Source organism: Macrobrachium rosenbergii, chromosome 16, assembly GCF_040412425.1.
Source record: "Macrobrachium rosenbergii isolate ZJJX-2024 chromosome 16, ASM4041242v1, whole genome shotgun sequence".
Classification (NCBI taxonomy): domain Eukaryota; kingdom Metazoa; phylum Arthropoda; class Malacostraca; order Decapoda; family Palaemonidae; genus Macrobrachium; species Macrobrachium rosenbergii.
The window spans coordinates 29,791,807-29,808,386 of record NC_089756.1 but is presented as its reverse complement, the minus strand read 5'-3'; the positions used below and the strand labels follow the sequence as shown (position 1 = coordinate 29,808,386).

The 16,580-nt window shown below is 37.8% G+C and overlaps 1 protein-coding gene across 1 annotated transcript in view; it reads right to left on the bottom strand.

The window, feature by feature from the left end:
• LOC136847254 (cilia- and flagella-associated protein 44-like) overlaps nucleotides 1–16,580 on the bottom strand; it is a 50,962-nt gene that overhangs the window by 23,649 nt on the left and 10,733 nt on the right. The window contains exons 6-20 of the mRNA XM_067118765.1: nucleotides 13,465–13,530; nucleotides 12,340–12,488; nucleotides 10,814–10,978; nucleotides 10,254–10,370; nucleotides 9,620–9,943; nucleotides 9,139–9,413; nucleotides 7,943–8,235; nucleotides 7,537–7,721; nucleotides 5,722–5,882; nucleotides 4,791–4,893; nucleotides 4,531–4,643; nucleotides 1,698–1,767; nucleotides 826–879; nucleotides 578–657; nucleotides 157–267 (exon numbers count right to left, since the gene is read on the bottom strand). Of these exons, the coding sequence (XP_066974866.1) occupies nucleotides 157–267; nucleotides 578–657; nucleotides 826–879; nucleotides 1,698–1,767; nucleotides 4,531–4,643; nucleotides 4,791–4,893; nucleotides 5,722–5,882; nucleotides 7,537–7,721; nucleotides 7,943–8,235; nucleotides 9,139–9,413; nucleotides 9,620–9,943; nucleotides 10,254–10,370; nucleotides 10,814–10,978; nucleotides 12,340–12,488; nucleotides 13,465–13,530 (2,266 nt within the window). The remainder of the gene's footprint in view (nucleotides 1–156; nucleotides 268–577; nucleotides 658–825; nucleotides 880–1,697; nucleotides 1,768–4,530; nucleotides 4,644–4,790; nucleotides 4,894–5,721; nucleotides 5,883–7,536; nucleotides 7,722–7,942; nucleotides 8,236–9,138; nucleotides 9,414–9,619; nucleotides 9,944–10,253; nucleotides 10,371–10,813; nucleotides 10,979–12,339; nucleotides 12,489–13,464; nucleotides 13,531–16,580) is intronic.

Sequence of the window (16,580 nt, the reverse complement as noted above, 5' to 3'; positions counted from 1 at the left end):
ACCTTTGTCAAGAGAATAAAATACACAGGAAAGTAATGATCAAGACCTCGGTAATGACGTACAAGAAACGAGGGAAGAACAAAGAAATAGGCATTAGTTTCACCTGACAACCTCCTTATTTAGGCTGTAAAGAATGATATACAAGAGATGGTTTACCTGCCAGGTGGTGCACTGTCTCCGTGATCTTGCTCATTTTCCGTTTTCACACCTTCAGTAGTTAAGACAAACTTCTGATTGCTTTTGTTGGTTTCAGGTGCTTCACTTTCTCTGTAACAAAAATCTGCATTGTTAGTAGTGTACAGTCGTAAACATAGCCACAACATGTAAAAAAAGCTTCATAAGAAATGTGTATAACCATTCAGTATTACTAGAGCGTGGAATTTTATTAGATCCATATTTTGTTTTAAAATTATGTACAGTACTTTTCATGACAGCAAGATCATTTCTGTCCTCAAATTTCATTTAAAGCATCCCTCCTCACTGAAAAGTGTTTAATCAGTAAAAGGATGTCGATAGTTCTGTATTCAGCAGATGTCATGCAAAGTGCAAAGTAGAAGTTCATGACTCATTCACTCACTGGTTTTCTGGATTTCTTCTATCTTTGCCTGTTTGGCCTGAGCGAATGGATTCTAACCAGTAAGTGAGAAGGTTTCTGACCTGAAAGAAAAAAAACACTCAATATCATTGCGTTCCTCTACTGAGCTAATTCTGATTCAAAAACACATTCTAAACACAAAGTTAGATTTAAAATACTAACATATATTCCATCTAAAGTTAGAATGGTTTGCTCTGATTTATGTTCTTAGTGGCTCCCCTATAACTCACCTCTGACACTGTGGCTGCAGCTCCACTTGTTTCATCAGTTGAACTTGCTCGAACCTACAGAAAAATAAATATCATCGGTTTGCAAAGACTTGAACACCATGCCTTTGTTGATTTATTACTGCCACCACCATTAAGGATATGGTCACAATAATAGCAGCAGTTACTTAATTTAATAAAACAAATGATTACCATAATGGGAGACCAAATAAAGGTGCTGTTTAAATCAATGAAAACTTTGCTGTATCGCAAATAAAATTAATTTAAGAAATTCATTACTGAATAACGTAATATATACAGCATTAGTCTAAGTGACCTCAAGAAACCTTAATCCAGCTGAAAAAAATTACATGTCAAAACGAGATGAAGTATTTTTCTTTTGAACTACTTTTAGCTTTTAAAACATGGAGGGAAAATTCATAGTGGTGAGTTATGTAAATTTCCATCATTAAAGCTCTGATAACTCTTATTAAGGCACTGCAAACGATTTTTTAACGTTTAAAGAAAAGAACAAAATAAAAAAGACCCTATTACTTTTCTCTAAGTTATTTATCACTGATTTACAAGAACTTTATTTCATTTGCTTTATTGCAAGAATATTTGCTTGTGTTTAAAGATACTACAGAGCTAAAAAAAAACAAATGAACTCTGTGTCTTCTAGACCAGTGGTTCTCAACCTTTTTTTGGCCCATGCACCCTTTCACCATGTGTCAGAATGTAAATCCCTCCCTTTCCAAATTGTTTGCCTCAAAAGGTGCATTCCAAATAATATGCCTATGTAATACTGAAAATCCTAGGTCACAATTCCCCCCCTGAAACTTTGAAATTCCCCCCTGGTTGAGAACCACTGTTCTAAACGAACTCTTGTAATCTACCTGTGCAAGCTTAGTCAACAAAGCGTAGACTTCCTCTGAAAAGTTCACTTCGAGCAGTTCTTTGTCTGATCTGCAAAAAACCAAACAAAAAATTAATTTTTCATCAGATTCAGCCTTCTTAACAACTAATAGTATACCTTTCTTTCCATAAATATTCTAATTCTATGCACTTAACATAACCATCATTCAGGAGTAAATAATTCTTCTGATGTAAGTGAAGAGAGTGAAGAGACCAACAGACAATATTCATCAATAAATCAGTGGATTTCTATCGTCTTGAATTGTGAGATGTAACTGTATTTTCTTCAAGTTACGACCATCATTAAGAGTGATTACTCATTTAACACTGTAGTTAAACCCCTTGAACTATATATTGCCTTTGTTAATCACGTTCATTATATTTAGTAAGATGAAAAAAAGATTTAAGTCTGAATCTATTAGAGATATTCCTGATGACAACGTTTCCATTTTTATACACTTCAGTTGGCAGTATTGAGCGCATACTGGTGTTCCCTATTCTGGCTTCTCATGCACAGCTGAATTCCAAAAATCAAATCATAAAATCTGGATTTGAGTAAAACTCCAGTTATGTAATAATACGCATAATTACCACATTGAAAGTTTCAAGCTTCTTAAATCATAATAATTTTTGGTAAAACATAATGCTTTTATGTAAATAAAAGTGATATAAATGAAGTCAAGAAGCACATAACTTACCTTGGTTTATATCTTGAAAAAAATTACTAATATAAGCACAATGGATTGTTATCTACCATAAAATGTTTTGCTTTGCAAAACAGAAAAAGTGAATCAAGACTAATCACTACTTATTTTGTGTAAATATATCCCTGAGTGGCACTTGGGACACTTGAAATATGAGTACTAACTGCTCTCATTTCCTGCTTCCACTGAGAGTAAGTGCAGTAATAAATACATAAAAATTATCGCATTCAATGTAACATGAAATTTCAAAATGTCACAAGTACTGCAAAGTATGCAGCATTTGTAAATTAAAATACAGTACTAAAATATGTGTGGCTCAGCAAGGTAATCATCTTCATAGGGGAATAAGTTGCAAAAGTTAAGTGTAAAAAGAAAGGGATGGAACTCATGCAGAAGAAATCAAAACCATATAATGAACTATGATTATCAATATACACTTGCTTGACAAGGAGGAGAAAAAATGCACTTGTGCTTCACCATCTTGCTCATTGCTTGTGCCGTACTCTCCGCTGGTGCGGAACTGGCCAAGAAGATAACCACAAGTGTAAATGAGGACCCAGCCATGGTAAATATACTGGGGCATCTTCCATGGGAAAGACGACTCCTACTGGAGGCTAAAAAGACTGAGCACTTTAGCAAGAGCCGTAGCAGCAGCAGCAGATGGTGGCTTGTCTGACTTAGCCAAAGCAATTGGTTGAGGAATGCTAAAAATGATGGGCTCCCCAGAACACCAGAGGGTACTCAGTCGATGAAGAGAACCCAAGAGAAAGCTATACAGTAGGAGTATGTGGTGATAAGGCATGTGCACATGCCATGTTCTCTCCTGGATGAGCCCAGCACTCCCATCTGACATGCCACTAGAATAGAAGATCTGGAGGTCACTCATCTTCCTGTGCATATCCTCTCAAGACCTCTCAAGACAGAAAGAGAGAGCAGCATGTGTGGAGTAAGCAGGGAAGGGTCCCAGGAGGGGAAAGGCCTGAAAGGTTTCATTGGTGTTTCCAGGGAAGTGTCTTGTTACAATACCTACAAGTGCTTCTTAGCCTTCTTCCTCTTACTGTGAAACCTTTTCCACAGTGAAGTCAACCACTTCACACCCTCCTTGCAAGACAAATCAGACTAAAAGGCCTACCCCTACATGTGGAGCAATAATGGTGTGGATCTACAAAGATGGGAAACATGTGCTCAACTGCTCATCCTCCTTGTACAAACCAAATACAGCAGGAACAGTTTAAACTTAGCAATTAAGCTTGAGTGAGCAAAATGTCTTCACTTGACAGCGACCAATGAAAAAGTGCTTGGAGACAGCAGGTGAGTGGGGGTTTCCACCCAACTCACCCTTCACCACCCAATAAGCACCTTGTTTCCAAGTTCCAACAACCAATTCCAGCTGGGACTAAGGAATATTCCTGACATAAAAGGTGATGGTTTACATTTATGTAGGAACAAATCTCCTTTACTATTAGCATACAGCACTTATGAGGAACATGTTCCTTACTAATAGTTACCTTAAATAAAGGTAACATCAAGTATTGCCAGTTTACATTTAGCTTTTCTCTGGTATCTAGCAACGGAATTACCTAGAAATAAGTGCTGAATGAATTATTTCACCGGGTGACACGGGCCCCTCCCCAGAAATAGATTTTTCCTTTGTCAAAATCCTTTTTGAATGGCCCAGTAATTCATCTGTGTAGTAAAGCTAGGAATTATATTACCTGTTTCAAACTTATCAAAAATAATGAGCTTAATATAAAATTCTACCTCTGTGCATTCCCTAAATAGAGAGGCCTCAATAAGTTTCAGTTAATGATGTCACCAAGGATCAAGCAGAAGGAAGTAGGCTAACCATCTCCGGAAACAGAAAAAACTTGGTTTACATCCTTTTCAGGGAACTTTCATCTAAAGCGGTTTGTCTGCTATTGAGGTGAACCTTCTTAATAATGCAGAACATCCACACTGTTGAATTTGAGTCTCTAAATGGCTTCCAAAGAGTATAGATCTTTAACAGCTCCTAACTCTAGAAACTTAAAAGCTACATAATCTATACCATGTTCTTAGTTCTTAGCAACCAATGAAAAAATGGAACCAGCAGAAATTGGCGGATAGTTACCCAAAAGCCTTGACAACCAATGAAGAAACCACAGGATTCCAGGAATATAGAGTTCGGAGCTTACCCAAAAGGACTTCAAGACGTTCAATTTCATAACTGCTTCCTCGTACAACCTGTGCAGAAAATATATTTATATGAAATAATGAATCTATTCACAGCACTTATTTGATTTTATACGTATACAGTTAAACAGAATAGGACGCAATTCTAATCTGTCGCACATTAGCTTTTCTCATTGAATATAGATCTAAAAGAAGAACCTTATTCATGTTTTGAGTGGTTTGTGCATTCAAGGATGAAGTAATAACTGCATGCAGTGGAAGGTCTTCTAACAGCTGCTGGCCTCCTTCCAACTGATCTCCCCTGTTGAATAAAAACAATTAAATGTAGTAGCTGAATTTCAGATCCAAAGCATATTACTTTTCTTTAACATTTTCATGACAATTCACTTTTTTTTTATCAAATTCAAAAAATATTTCAGAAGTGTATACTGTGCATACACACACATACACACATATATAATTCTGTGATCATAAAAAACTAGACACTAATAACCAATGATGCTGAGATACTAGTTTGCTTTCATTCCTCAACTTCAGATTAATATTTGGTATTTTTCAAAAGTTTGACTTCAGTGAATTCTTCTATTTATATTAAAAAATAATTACTAAATTCTGAAAGGCCATTGTATTATATCTATATACACTAAATATATCCTTTAGGATACAGTTGTTTTCTCAATTTTGTTGTTATTATAAACTGCTTTTATTTTTGCTTGGACTCATCACTTGAGCGGAAAATCACTGTTGCATACACACTATTTCATCATTTACCTTTGAAACTTCTGCTATGCACATACTGAGTATAAAATGTACCTTCCTTGTTTAGACATGATGCAATTGCCAAAGAAGTTGCAAGAATTACAGATGTAATAATCAGGCTAATATAGAACTAGATGAACAAATTTATATTGTAAAATGAAGTTCATGACGAAAGTACTTGGCAAACAAGAAAATTTAAGATTTAACTTTTCATTTGAGCTAACAAAATGACTGTAATTTTACTTGTTTACTGCAATGAAACACTTTATGTCCATCACTCTGCCAATGCCTCATATTCTATAACATTACAAAGATTCTGATGATATAGAAGTATAAAGTGCATATTACAAGTCCATTTAAAGAAAATTACCTGAGAGAGAGCTTTCTAAAATCCCACTTCAATTTAGAGAGTTTCTGTTGGAGCAAAGAAGCTGCCTCTTCCATGGCCACCTTCAGCCTCTCACCGGCTTCTTTTTGAGCCCGCTGTTCTAAGCTTGGACCAGGCTCTGCAATCACGACTCCTCGAATGCCCTGTCGTTGAGATGGAATAAATCATTACAGCATAAGCACACACTGTAAAGGCTTGAATTCTTGAAGTAAAGCAAGGTTAAGTATGTTTTTGGCATCAGTTATTTAAAAATATTCGAAGTTTTTTTAGAAGTGAAGTACACTGGCTATGAGCAAACAAAGTCCGACTAACTTAGGCTAAATGAAACCATAGACATTCCTGCACACACCGACCATAATGCTCTTAAGCCGAAGCACACATATTATTCTAACTATTCCCCATTTCCCTGTGCTTGAAAGGCCCTATTACCCTACCAGTCATTTCCAGGTAAGGAATATTCCGTGCATGAGACTACTAGCCCTTCCTTCCAATTAGCAGAAGGCCATGGAGGATGGTTCTATGACAAAAAACTATCTCTCAATGGGCTAGTAAGGCCCATTAACCTAACATATCAAGAGATGGAACTTCTATTGTAAACCCATAACCACATAAAATGTAATATATATACAGTACATATATTACATAATATATATATATATATATATATATATATATATATATATATATATATATATATATATATATATATATATATATAATATATATATATATATATATATATATATATATATATATATATATATATATATATATATATATATATATATATATATATATATATATATATAGTGACAATCTCACCTTTACCATACATGACTCCATTTCTTGAGTCGCTCTGGGTAGTAACCCCAGATTTACTTTTAGCTTTTCTCTGGTATCTAGCAACGGAATTACCTAGAAATGGATTATTTCACCGGGTGACACGGGCCCTCCTCAGAAATAGATTTTTCCTTTGTCAAAATCCTTTATTATATATATATATATATATATATATATATATATATATATATATATATATATATATATATATATATATATATATATATATATATATATATATATATATATATATATATATATATATATATATATATATATATACACATGATGTACAGTATATGAAATTATTACTGTAAATTGCATCCCAGTGTCTATTGGAGCTTGGCCTCACTTCCAAGGATGTCCAGGTTAGGATGATGATGTTTTTCCTTTTTAGTAGTATTTTTGTATACAGTACAGTATTTCTAAATGTCTGAAAGGCTAGTGTTTGAAAGCACAGTGTTTATTTTTAGTGCTGAAACTTGTATTGATAATCAATTTCTTATTTCTGCACAAAAATGCCCATTGAAGTACTATTGATTATCCTTCTAATGTGGATCACCCAGCACCACAGATGCAGGTTCACTGATTTTGTCTGGTGTTCTGATATTTCTCAGACAAATTCCAATATTTTCTTTCAGAGATAATATAGCATTTATGCCTCTAATGACTTTGTTAGATCTCTCTCTCTCTCTCTCTCTCTCTCTCTCTCTCTCTCTCTCTCTCTCTCTCTCTCTCTTATTTCTTATGTACGACATTGCTACTCTATTACTGTACAAAAGGCTTACTTTTTACTTCATCAGATACACTGTCCTCTCAATAGCACCCATTAACACCAAAGATTTCCATTCTCCTCAAAGCTCCAAATAATATTCAAAGACAATGCATTTCTAAATTATGAATATTTTCCAGATGCACTACAGTAAACCTAAGAAAGAAACTTTATGATCAACTAACCACTTGACGGAGCTGCAGGTCGCAGGAGCTGGAACTGGAGAACGAAGATCCACGGGCACAGTAGAGAGTCAGATCATTCCCTTCGACCCAGGCTGCTACCCACATGCCGTCCTTGCTTAAGCAGCCTATGACATTCCTTTTGCTCCCAAGGTCACTTTTGACCTGAGGCTCTTCGTCTTGGCTCACTGCAAGAAGTAGCCCTTTGTTAATGATTGAAGAAAAAAATAACTGAACATCTAAGAAAGTATTTTGGGTATGCACACACACACACCTCCACACACACATATACGTATATATACACACACACACACATGCAGAATTGTTTGGTATGAGTGCCTCAACAATTTTTTATTAGAAAACTATTAGATTTTGTTTAAGGTCAAAGTGTTATGTTCCACGTTCTTACCATCAGAAATGACACTTGATGGCCTTTCTCCATAAAGAAGCTCTGCATGATCTGACTGTCTCTTAGAATTGGGACTTAGACTACTAATTCTGAGATCTGATGCACTCTTTTGTTCTTCCCTTGGCGTATCACCTGCTCTGAGTGTCTTATAGGATCGCCGAGGACTAACGCTAGACCGCTGAGGACTAACTGATGGTTCTTTGGAAAGCCGGACACTGTAGGACTCCTGTGACTGATGCAGATGTACCACTTGCCCAAGTGATGTGACTCCTAGCATGGTTTTTCCGTCTAGTCTGAAGAGTACAGGAATGACTAAGTATTCAAGATACTGCAAAAAAGGTTGTGGAAGATGCAAATGTCAAAGGAGCGAAGACAAATAATTGCTAAAGATAATGATTAAAAAGAGAATGGTAATGATGCTTTGCCACATTTATCTGAGCAATGTGGATCTATAGGGTTACAGGGTGTACCATGGGGAGTTCAGGGGTTACTGTATTTAATTACTCTTGTACATTTATTTGTTCCATAAATTTTCCCTCATTCATTCATTGGTTTTCTGTAACTCAAATTCATTAGGAGAAATGTGCTATGAAATTATAAAACAAACAGGTTTTCCAGTTTTCAAATGGGAAACAAACTTGTTTTTTGTCACTCTTGGAGTGGTTGCTGATTCGTAGCTTGTATTTGTAGTTTGTTGTACAATAAAATATCGGAGTAACACCAATATAAAAATAAGAAAATCACCTTATATAAAAATGGGAATAAATCAGATCCTTACAATTTTACACACAAATGCACATACACACACAAATGAAGTTGTGAATGAAGTTGTGACCCTAAAGGTAAACAAAATAAGTCACCATCACATTCACAACACCCCCACTTTCTTAACCTTTCTGCAGAGCTGGAAAACAAAGTCAGTGGATATGACCTTCACTGAACCAGTTTGGAACAAACTGGCATTGACAGTTCTTAGGGAGTGGTAATCATCTGATTAAATACAAATCCAAAGATCTTTATATAGTAATTATTTTCTAATTTAGAATCCTTCGTTCTTCTATCATCAGTTTCATTCTAAATATGAACAATTTTTCCATATGTAAAGAATATCACACTTACCTTGTTGCCATTTATAAACCTCGCATATTTCTTTATAGTTGGAAATACAACATTACATCTAAGTATGTGGTACTTACGACGGCACAGTCAAGATTAGTGTGTGATGTTCTCCAGGCCAATAACCCTGTGCTACTTCTTCAAGCAATTCTTTTCTCACAATGGTAGAGCCTTTCCAGACCTCCTTGCAGTCAGAGTGATGCTGAAGCAACCACGAATCTGGAGATTCTCTGTATCCCACAGTGGAGGCATCACCAGTGAGAGACGACATTTCTGAGGATTCTATTTTGGCTTGCACAGATGAGATTGGGATCTCTATTGCCAAGCCATCCCTCTGGTGCACTATAATGACTGTCTGTTGAATAATAAAGCATTAAGTAAACAGGGAGTTATTTCAATAAACACATTCTTTCGAAAGATCCTTTTCAAAGGTAGTTTGAATATCCTGATATCAAACTACTTTTATATCTACTTTCATATTATACTAGATCATCCCTCAAACCTTTAGCCCATAACAAATTTCATTCATCATGAAGAAGTCTATTGATGATTTGCTCTAACCTCCCTAATTTCTACTCTATCAGGAACGGCTTCAAGTTGGTGAAATCCAAAAGGTTCCAGTTTGGTGATTTTTCCGGCCCTCGTCAGATGGAATATAAAGATCCTGCAATCTTCACTAGCAGTTATTACAAGAGACATTCGCCCACTACTTTCTGGCTCATATCTTTGGGAGGCTGTGACGTAAACTACGGGAGATTCATGAGGCCTTTCCGTCTGGACAAGTGTGAGCTGAGTATTGGAGGTCTTCAGAGAGGCATGAAGCAGATAAAGAATGACTGATCCATCTTCCAGACCAACCACCAATAGATTATCATCTTCTGCCACCTGATATGGATAGGTATTGAAAATACTGTTTAAGAATAATAAAATGTATGCTGTAGAGGCTCTTAGAAATTACCATAGAGATATATGTGATAAACTGAATAGCACAACAATTCTTTCAAAATCCAAGAAACAAAATGACCCATCCTCCCCCTGAATTTTGTAAATCATTCTGCCATTGAAGGTAATTTCTCAAATTCCTTCCAAATACATACTAAACATATTGTTAACAACAGACTCTAAATGCTTCAAAGTTTTCACTATTATACCAATAAAGACATGAATCAACATGAAATTATGTCATATGAGATACCTGACAGATAGCCCACGTGACACACTGAGGTGCTCCAGGAACCTCTGCTTGAGCTATAGTTGTTGGGACTATAATTCTGCGGTCAGCATCGTCATGGACTGCACTCTCGCTGAGCCTCTGAAAAGAAAAGTAACTCTAGTATGTAGTTAGAAGCAGCTTCATGTTATGTCACTTACCTGAATAACTCACCTAACCTTCATTCAGTTGTACAGGTTTCAAACCAGTTCTGTCCTTATAACGGGTTCAGAGGTCTGGTTAAACAAATCATTTATAACCAACTGTCCTCATAACAATCACTAGAAGCCAAAAGTTTACTTGAGTTTCCTACCTTTATGGTTGTGAAGAATACAGTACACATAGAAAAACCAAATAAAATCAAAGAACCTATTGTACATAGTTTTGACATATCCGCCAAGAGGTATGACCTGGTCATTTTAAGAATATATCTGTTAAAACCATTTATCTTGAAGAGCTCCTGAACTAAACTTCAGAAATGGCTGTTTTGTTTGTCTGTGTAAAGCCAGTGTATTCACCTGAAACAAAACCGATATAAAACTGACCTGGGGAAGAGCTGCAACTTGAAGATATCGATGATGGGTGGTGGTGGCTACGAGAGGATGATTCGGAGCCATGGCAACACCAGACACGTTCCCACTGGGCCCTTGGTGCAGGACGCAGTTGTGCCAGTCTCCTTCCCACACAGCATAAATAACACCTGTGTTTGTCTGGGAAGAGATGGGGACTGAAGTCATTCACTTTGGACGTGAGGTTTTTATTGCAATATTGAGATCTGATTGGAATATGCTGTGGGTAAGGATGTAAAGTCAGAGACCAAATTACCATTATGAGTCATTTGGACGTGAGGTTTTTATTGCAATATTGAGATCTGATTGGAATATGCTTTGGGTAAGGATGTAAAGTCAGAGACCAAATTACCATTATGAGTCATTTGGTGACAACTGAAAAAAAAATGTTTAAGTGCATATGGAAGGAAGGTTTATCTTTTTGTGTTTTGTGAGTAATGGTCATCCGATACTATTGTAAGTCCCACAATTAAGTAAAAGTCTTGTTTTTCATAAAGTTCTTACTTCACAAATTTTAGGTTTAACAGTAACATGTCCATTCTTTGCCCTAGAGAAAATTTTTGTTTTGGAAGTTGACATAAGTCTGAGAAAATCTATAAAATTCAAGAGACTACTATTTTGCCCAGTGGACAGCTGCTGGCCTATTAGAATAACTACCATGAAAGTCCTGGAAGGGGAGGGAAGGGGAGGGGAGGGGGGGGGGGAGGAAGAGAAAAACTCTGAAATCTCTCCTCAGGTACCAATAGGTTCTGAGCTTTCGCTACCAACTCGGGAACGAACGAGAATGAGAGAGAGGTCCACCCCTCCCAGTCGGACAGGATAGATGGGATAGGACTGGCTAAAAGGCAGTATCAAAGGCAGAGTAATCACTTTTGAAGAAAATGACAAGCACCTTTTTGCCTTCTGATGCAGCTGAACCTCTCCATTGCAAGGGAGAGCAGCCAGCACACTCCTTACCGGACCCACCACTTAAGTACAAAATATTAGCACAAGAACACCAAGGATGTAAGTTGGCCAGACATGTCCTTTACACCTTTCATTGCTTACTTTTCTTATTCAAAGCCATGTTGAACAAAACACACGAACACCATACATAGATATGACAGACATAGATATGACAGAAGTTTAAACTTGATGGTCAGTCCCCGTGGGTAAGTCAGAAGACAAGACGTCTTACAAACTTGTTACCAGGTTTTGACAGTTAATTCCAGCTTCAGCTAGGGAACACTCCTATATAAAAGCCTGATGAATACACTGAATATTAGGATAATAAATAAAAAACAGACTGACTAGCCCAGACTTTTGACTCTTGTCCTGTGGTGATTATACCAAGACTAAGGTTGCTTAGAAAGTGATTATGTGAACTGCAATTGCAATCCAGCACTCACATTAAAAATAATATACAAGTGAAATGACACAATAATATTCCTCTACTGTACTGCGATTTAAGTCTGTGGTAACGTAAGTCTACTCGAACATAGATTGTTGCTGAAAGATCTTACCTGTATGATCCAAGCTGTATGCTGCCTGACGAAGGGCAGAAGAGTGACAGGAAAACCTGGCCCTCTGTGGACATGTATCTCCCTCAGGAGCTGCAGCCAGGCTTTTGTGATGCTCGTCTCACTCCACCCCCTGGTCAGCAAATCTGATCCTATAAACAAAGCAAGAACAATGACTTATTAAAAAAAAAAAGGTCCTCTTATAAACAGCTGGTCTTCTTCAGTATGCTGCCGAGTTGATCTGACTGTTTGATGAATATTGATCTCGCTCAAGAAGAAATTTTTGTTTTATGATGGTAATGGGCATTACTCTTAATAATTATGCTACCTGACATGATTTATTATTATCATCATCATCATTCATGACTTTCGCCTCACCAATAAAGCTATCATGGGGTCTCACCCAAATGGGTAATCAGTAATTCGGTATCTCAGATTCGTTAATAGTATTAGAACTTAATTTTGAAAAGAAAAAAAATACAGGTATACAGTTTTTGGAATTCGTGAAAAATCATATCGAGGAAAGACTGAGGACTCTCTGCTACCTATAGCACCTGATGTTAGAAGGATGCTTTTGCATGATACAGTTCATTTGCAGAATGATGAATTATGGACATTTTACAGTCCCAATATCATCATTATTCAGCATGTGATGAACAATTACGTAAGAAAAAAAATAAGCAGAAAAACTATTAAAAGCTCGAGTATCAAAGGCTCTAATGAAAATTGCAATATCCTCTTAAGACTAATGATTACTTTTAAGCCTTACTGCAATACTCTATTTTCAAAAGGTATTCTTCAATAGATGTGCAACACTGACTTGGAACAAGTGCAGAAGATCATAACTATGAAAAGTAAGCTTCCAGCATTTCCATAAGATATCAATGAAAGATAGATCTGTTTTCGGTGGCTTTGATTATATGCTGTAGCGGCCGTACAGAAAACTCTATTGCACAGCGCATTTTTTACTTGTTATATCTTAAGAGGACTCTGGGGAGGAATATACACTTCACAGAGAACGTACTGAATATTCAGAAGGACGCTGCCTGCGACCAGGAAAGTTGACAATAAACTGGTTAACAAAGAGTACTCAGTGACCACAAAAGCATCAACAAACGTCTGACTCACCTGTTGCTTTTATGGCCGCTTCTTCTAGGGTCTCTGCTTCCCAAACCCTTAGCCATCCATCTCCACCTTTTCAGAAGCACAATACAGTAAATTTTAATATTAATTTTACAAAAAAAAAAAAATATATGATATCTTGAGATGTAAAACAACAAACATGGCCAGATTTCTCTAAAAACTATAAATCAAAGATCTTAGAAACCAAATGCTATAGGTATAAATCACAGTACAGTACTAATATGATTTTTTTTATCCTAGTCAAAGCCATCATTATGATCACGGGTACAGATTACTTAAAAAGGGATTTTGACAAAGGAAAAATCTATTTCTGAGGAAGGTCCCGTGTCACCCGGTGAAATTCCATTACAGCACGAATTTCTAGGTATAACATTGCTAGATATACCAGAGAAAAAGAGCTTTCAGGAAAGCTGGGGTTACTACCCCCAGTCGAGCGTCTTCTAGGAAGACGTCGGTATAAGGCGGGGTGAGTGAAATACCACTACCACGGAAACCTACTCGAAAGATCTCTCCCTATCAAAATCCCCGGAACAGAGCGGTGAGCCGTTACAGCCCCCACACCAGACACCCGCCAGGACGGCGACACCAGCGCCACCTACCTCATTCCATGCTAGCACTAACCCCAGACTTGGCATGTGCAAGAGGGGGAGAGTACTAGGTGATTCAGGGAGGGTCACGGGTGACACGGGACCTTCCTCAGAAATAGATTTTTCCTTTGTCAAAATCCCTTTTCTGAGTCCAGTCCCGTGTCAGCCGGTGAAATCGTGATAGAGAATCATGCCAAGGCTGCAACTACCAGGAAAAAGAAATGGGGGGTAATCTGAAGAAAAAGGCAAAAGTTTTACCAAAATAATTTTAATTAAGCAATCTCTTCCGTGTAGCAAGAATATTAAGACTAAGGCATACTAAATCTAAGGCACATCAAAAAACTTAATACTATGAAACGTGGGGAGGTCCCCGCACGACGGAGAAGAAGCCCCAAAAACCTTAAAATTACTTAAAGCAAGGTGAAACATGAAAAGCGTGAAAATAACTGCAAATATAACCTTAATACTATACACGCAAAACTTAGGCTAAACACGTAAGAGACAAAATCAATGAGCATTAACATATACATATATCTGGGGTACGTGGAGCCAAATAAAAACTGTCCAGTACCCCATACGAAAAACAATCATGGCATGTCAGATTACACTTTTTCCATCAACAGATACAAGAAACATCAATATGAGGAGCCAGGCAGTGAGGTATAATCAACCAGGAGAATAAGCAGAGAAGTAAATGAGGCAGGCGGGCGGGGGGGAAAGGAAAGGATAAGGATATGATTAATTAAGGTGGGGAGATGACACTTCCCACAGCTATGGTAGAAAATTTCAGGGCTTCGAGCGATTTTAAATAGTGGCGTTTAAACACTAGAGGTGATTTCCAACCCGTAAATTTAGATAACTGAAAAGTCCATATTATGAAAGTAATTAATGGAAGTAGCAACTGCTCGAATATCATGAACCTTGGGAACTGAATCTGGGTTGGCCTGTTTAATGAAATATAGAATTTGTTGTCTTATAGCATTTAGTGAAAGAGTACCACCTTTCTCCCTGATAAAAAGAGGACCCGACTTACTCTGTGGAGTTCTTAAAAGGTAAGATTTAAGTGTATAAACTGGACATAAAGACTGGTCTTGAGGAAGGGGCACCACCTTCCAAGGAGACCACCTGTCCTGTGGGTCTTCGTTCTTAGCTAAAAATCTAGGGTCAGGGGAAAGGAGGACCTCTCCAGACGGGAGGAAGTTCACATAATTATCACCTCTAGTGAGAGCCGACAGCTCTGAGATTCTAGCACCTGAAGCCAAGCTAATCAAAAATAAAGTCTTCCTTAACAGATCCTGATAAGAGCAATGAAAGTTATCCATCTCTGATGCTAACTTGAGGACGTCATTGAGAAACCACGTAACAGACTGTGGGCGTGATACTGGTCTCAGACGAGCGCATGCTCTGGGGATAGATGAAAAGTAGGAATCTGTAAGGTCGATTTTAAAGCCGTAAAGAAATACTTTCTTTAATGCTGACTTGACTGTGGTAATAGTGGCCGGAGCAAGGCCTTTTCAAACAATGATCTAAAGAAGGAAACTCCTAAATTAGCTGTCATGATTTTGGCTTCAGATGCTTTTAGGAAGGAGGCTAATTTTTTGACTGCTGAGTCATACTGTCTAATAGTAGAATCTCTTTTATCTGATTCTAAAAACAGAGTGTTGACAGGGTCAATGTTCGCTCCTTTTGGGCTGCGAATTTTATAAAGTCCATAAAACTAGGGCATTCTGAATTCTTGAGGAAGCTGACACAGTCTTGGTTTGTACTGTCTGAGTCAGAATGGGCTTGGGAACCGAAGACTCCGTAATCCCAGTTCCTGAAGAAGAGGGAACCAATTGCTCTTCGGCCAATAGGGGCTACTAGGCTAATTGACCTTTGAATGTCCTGAGTTTGTGTAAAACTTTCAGCAGTAAATTTATTGGGGGAAAAGATAAATCTTCTCCCAATTGTTCCAATCTACTGTCATTGCGTCATGGCGCACGCCTGAGGGTCCAGGTTGGGGGCCACATAACAGGGGAGCTTGAAGTTGCTCTCCGTTGCGAACAGATCCACTTGGAGGCCCGGAACCCGGCGGCAAATCCATTTGAAAGATTCCACGTCCAGGGACCACTCCGTCTCCAACGGAGTAGTCCTGGACAGGGAATCCGCCACCACGTTCCGCACCCCGCTAGGTGGGTGGCTGACAGGTGCCAGCCGTGCTTGTTCGCCAGGGAGAAGATAGCAACCATTACTTGGTTTACTCGGCCTGATTTGGAGCCGCCCCTGTTGATGCAATGAACTACCACTGCGCTGTCCAATACCAACCTGATATGAACCGGTTGGGGCGGATTTTCTTCAGAGTTAGAAAGACCGCCATAGCTTCCAGGGTATTTATATGGAACTGCTGAAACATTGTGGACCACGTTCCTTGTACTTTTGTTTTGGTGAATATCCCCCAGCCGCTTAGGGAAGCGTCTGTGTGAACAACTAGTGCCGGAGGGGGAAATTGAAGCGGAACTGTATTGACAGGCCTCT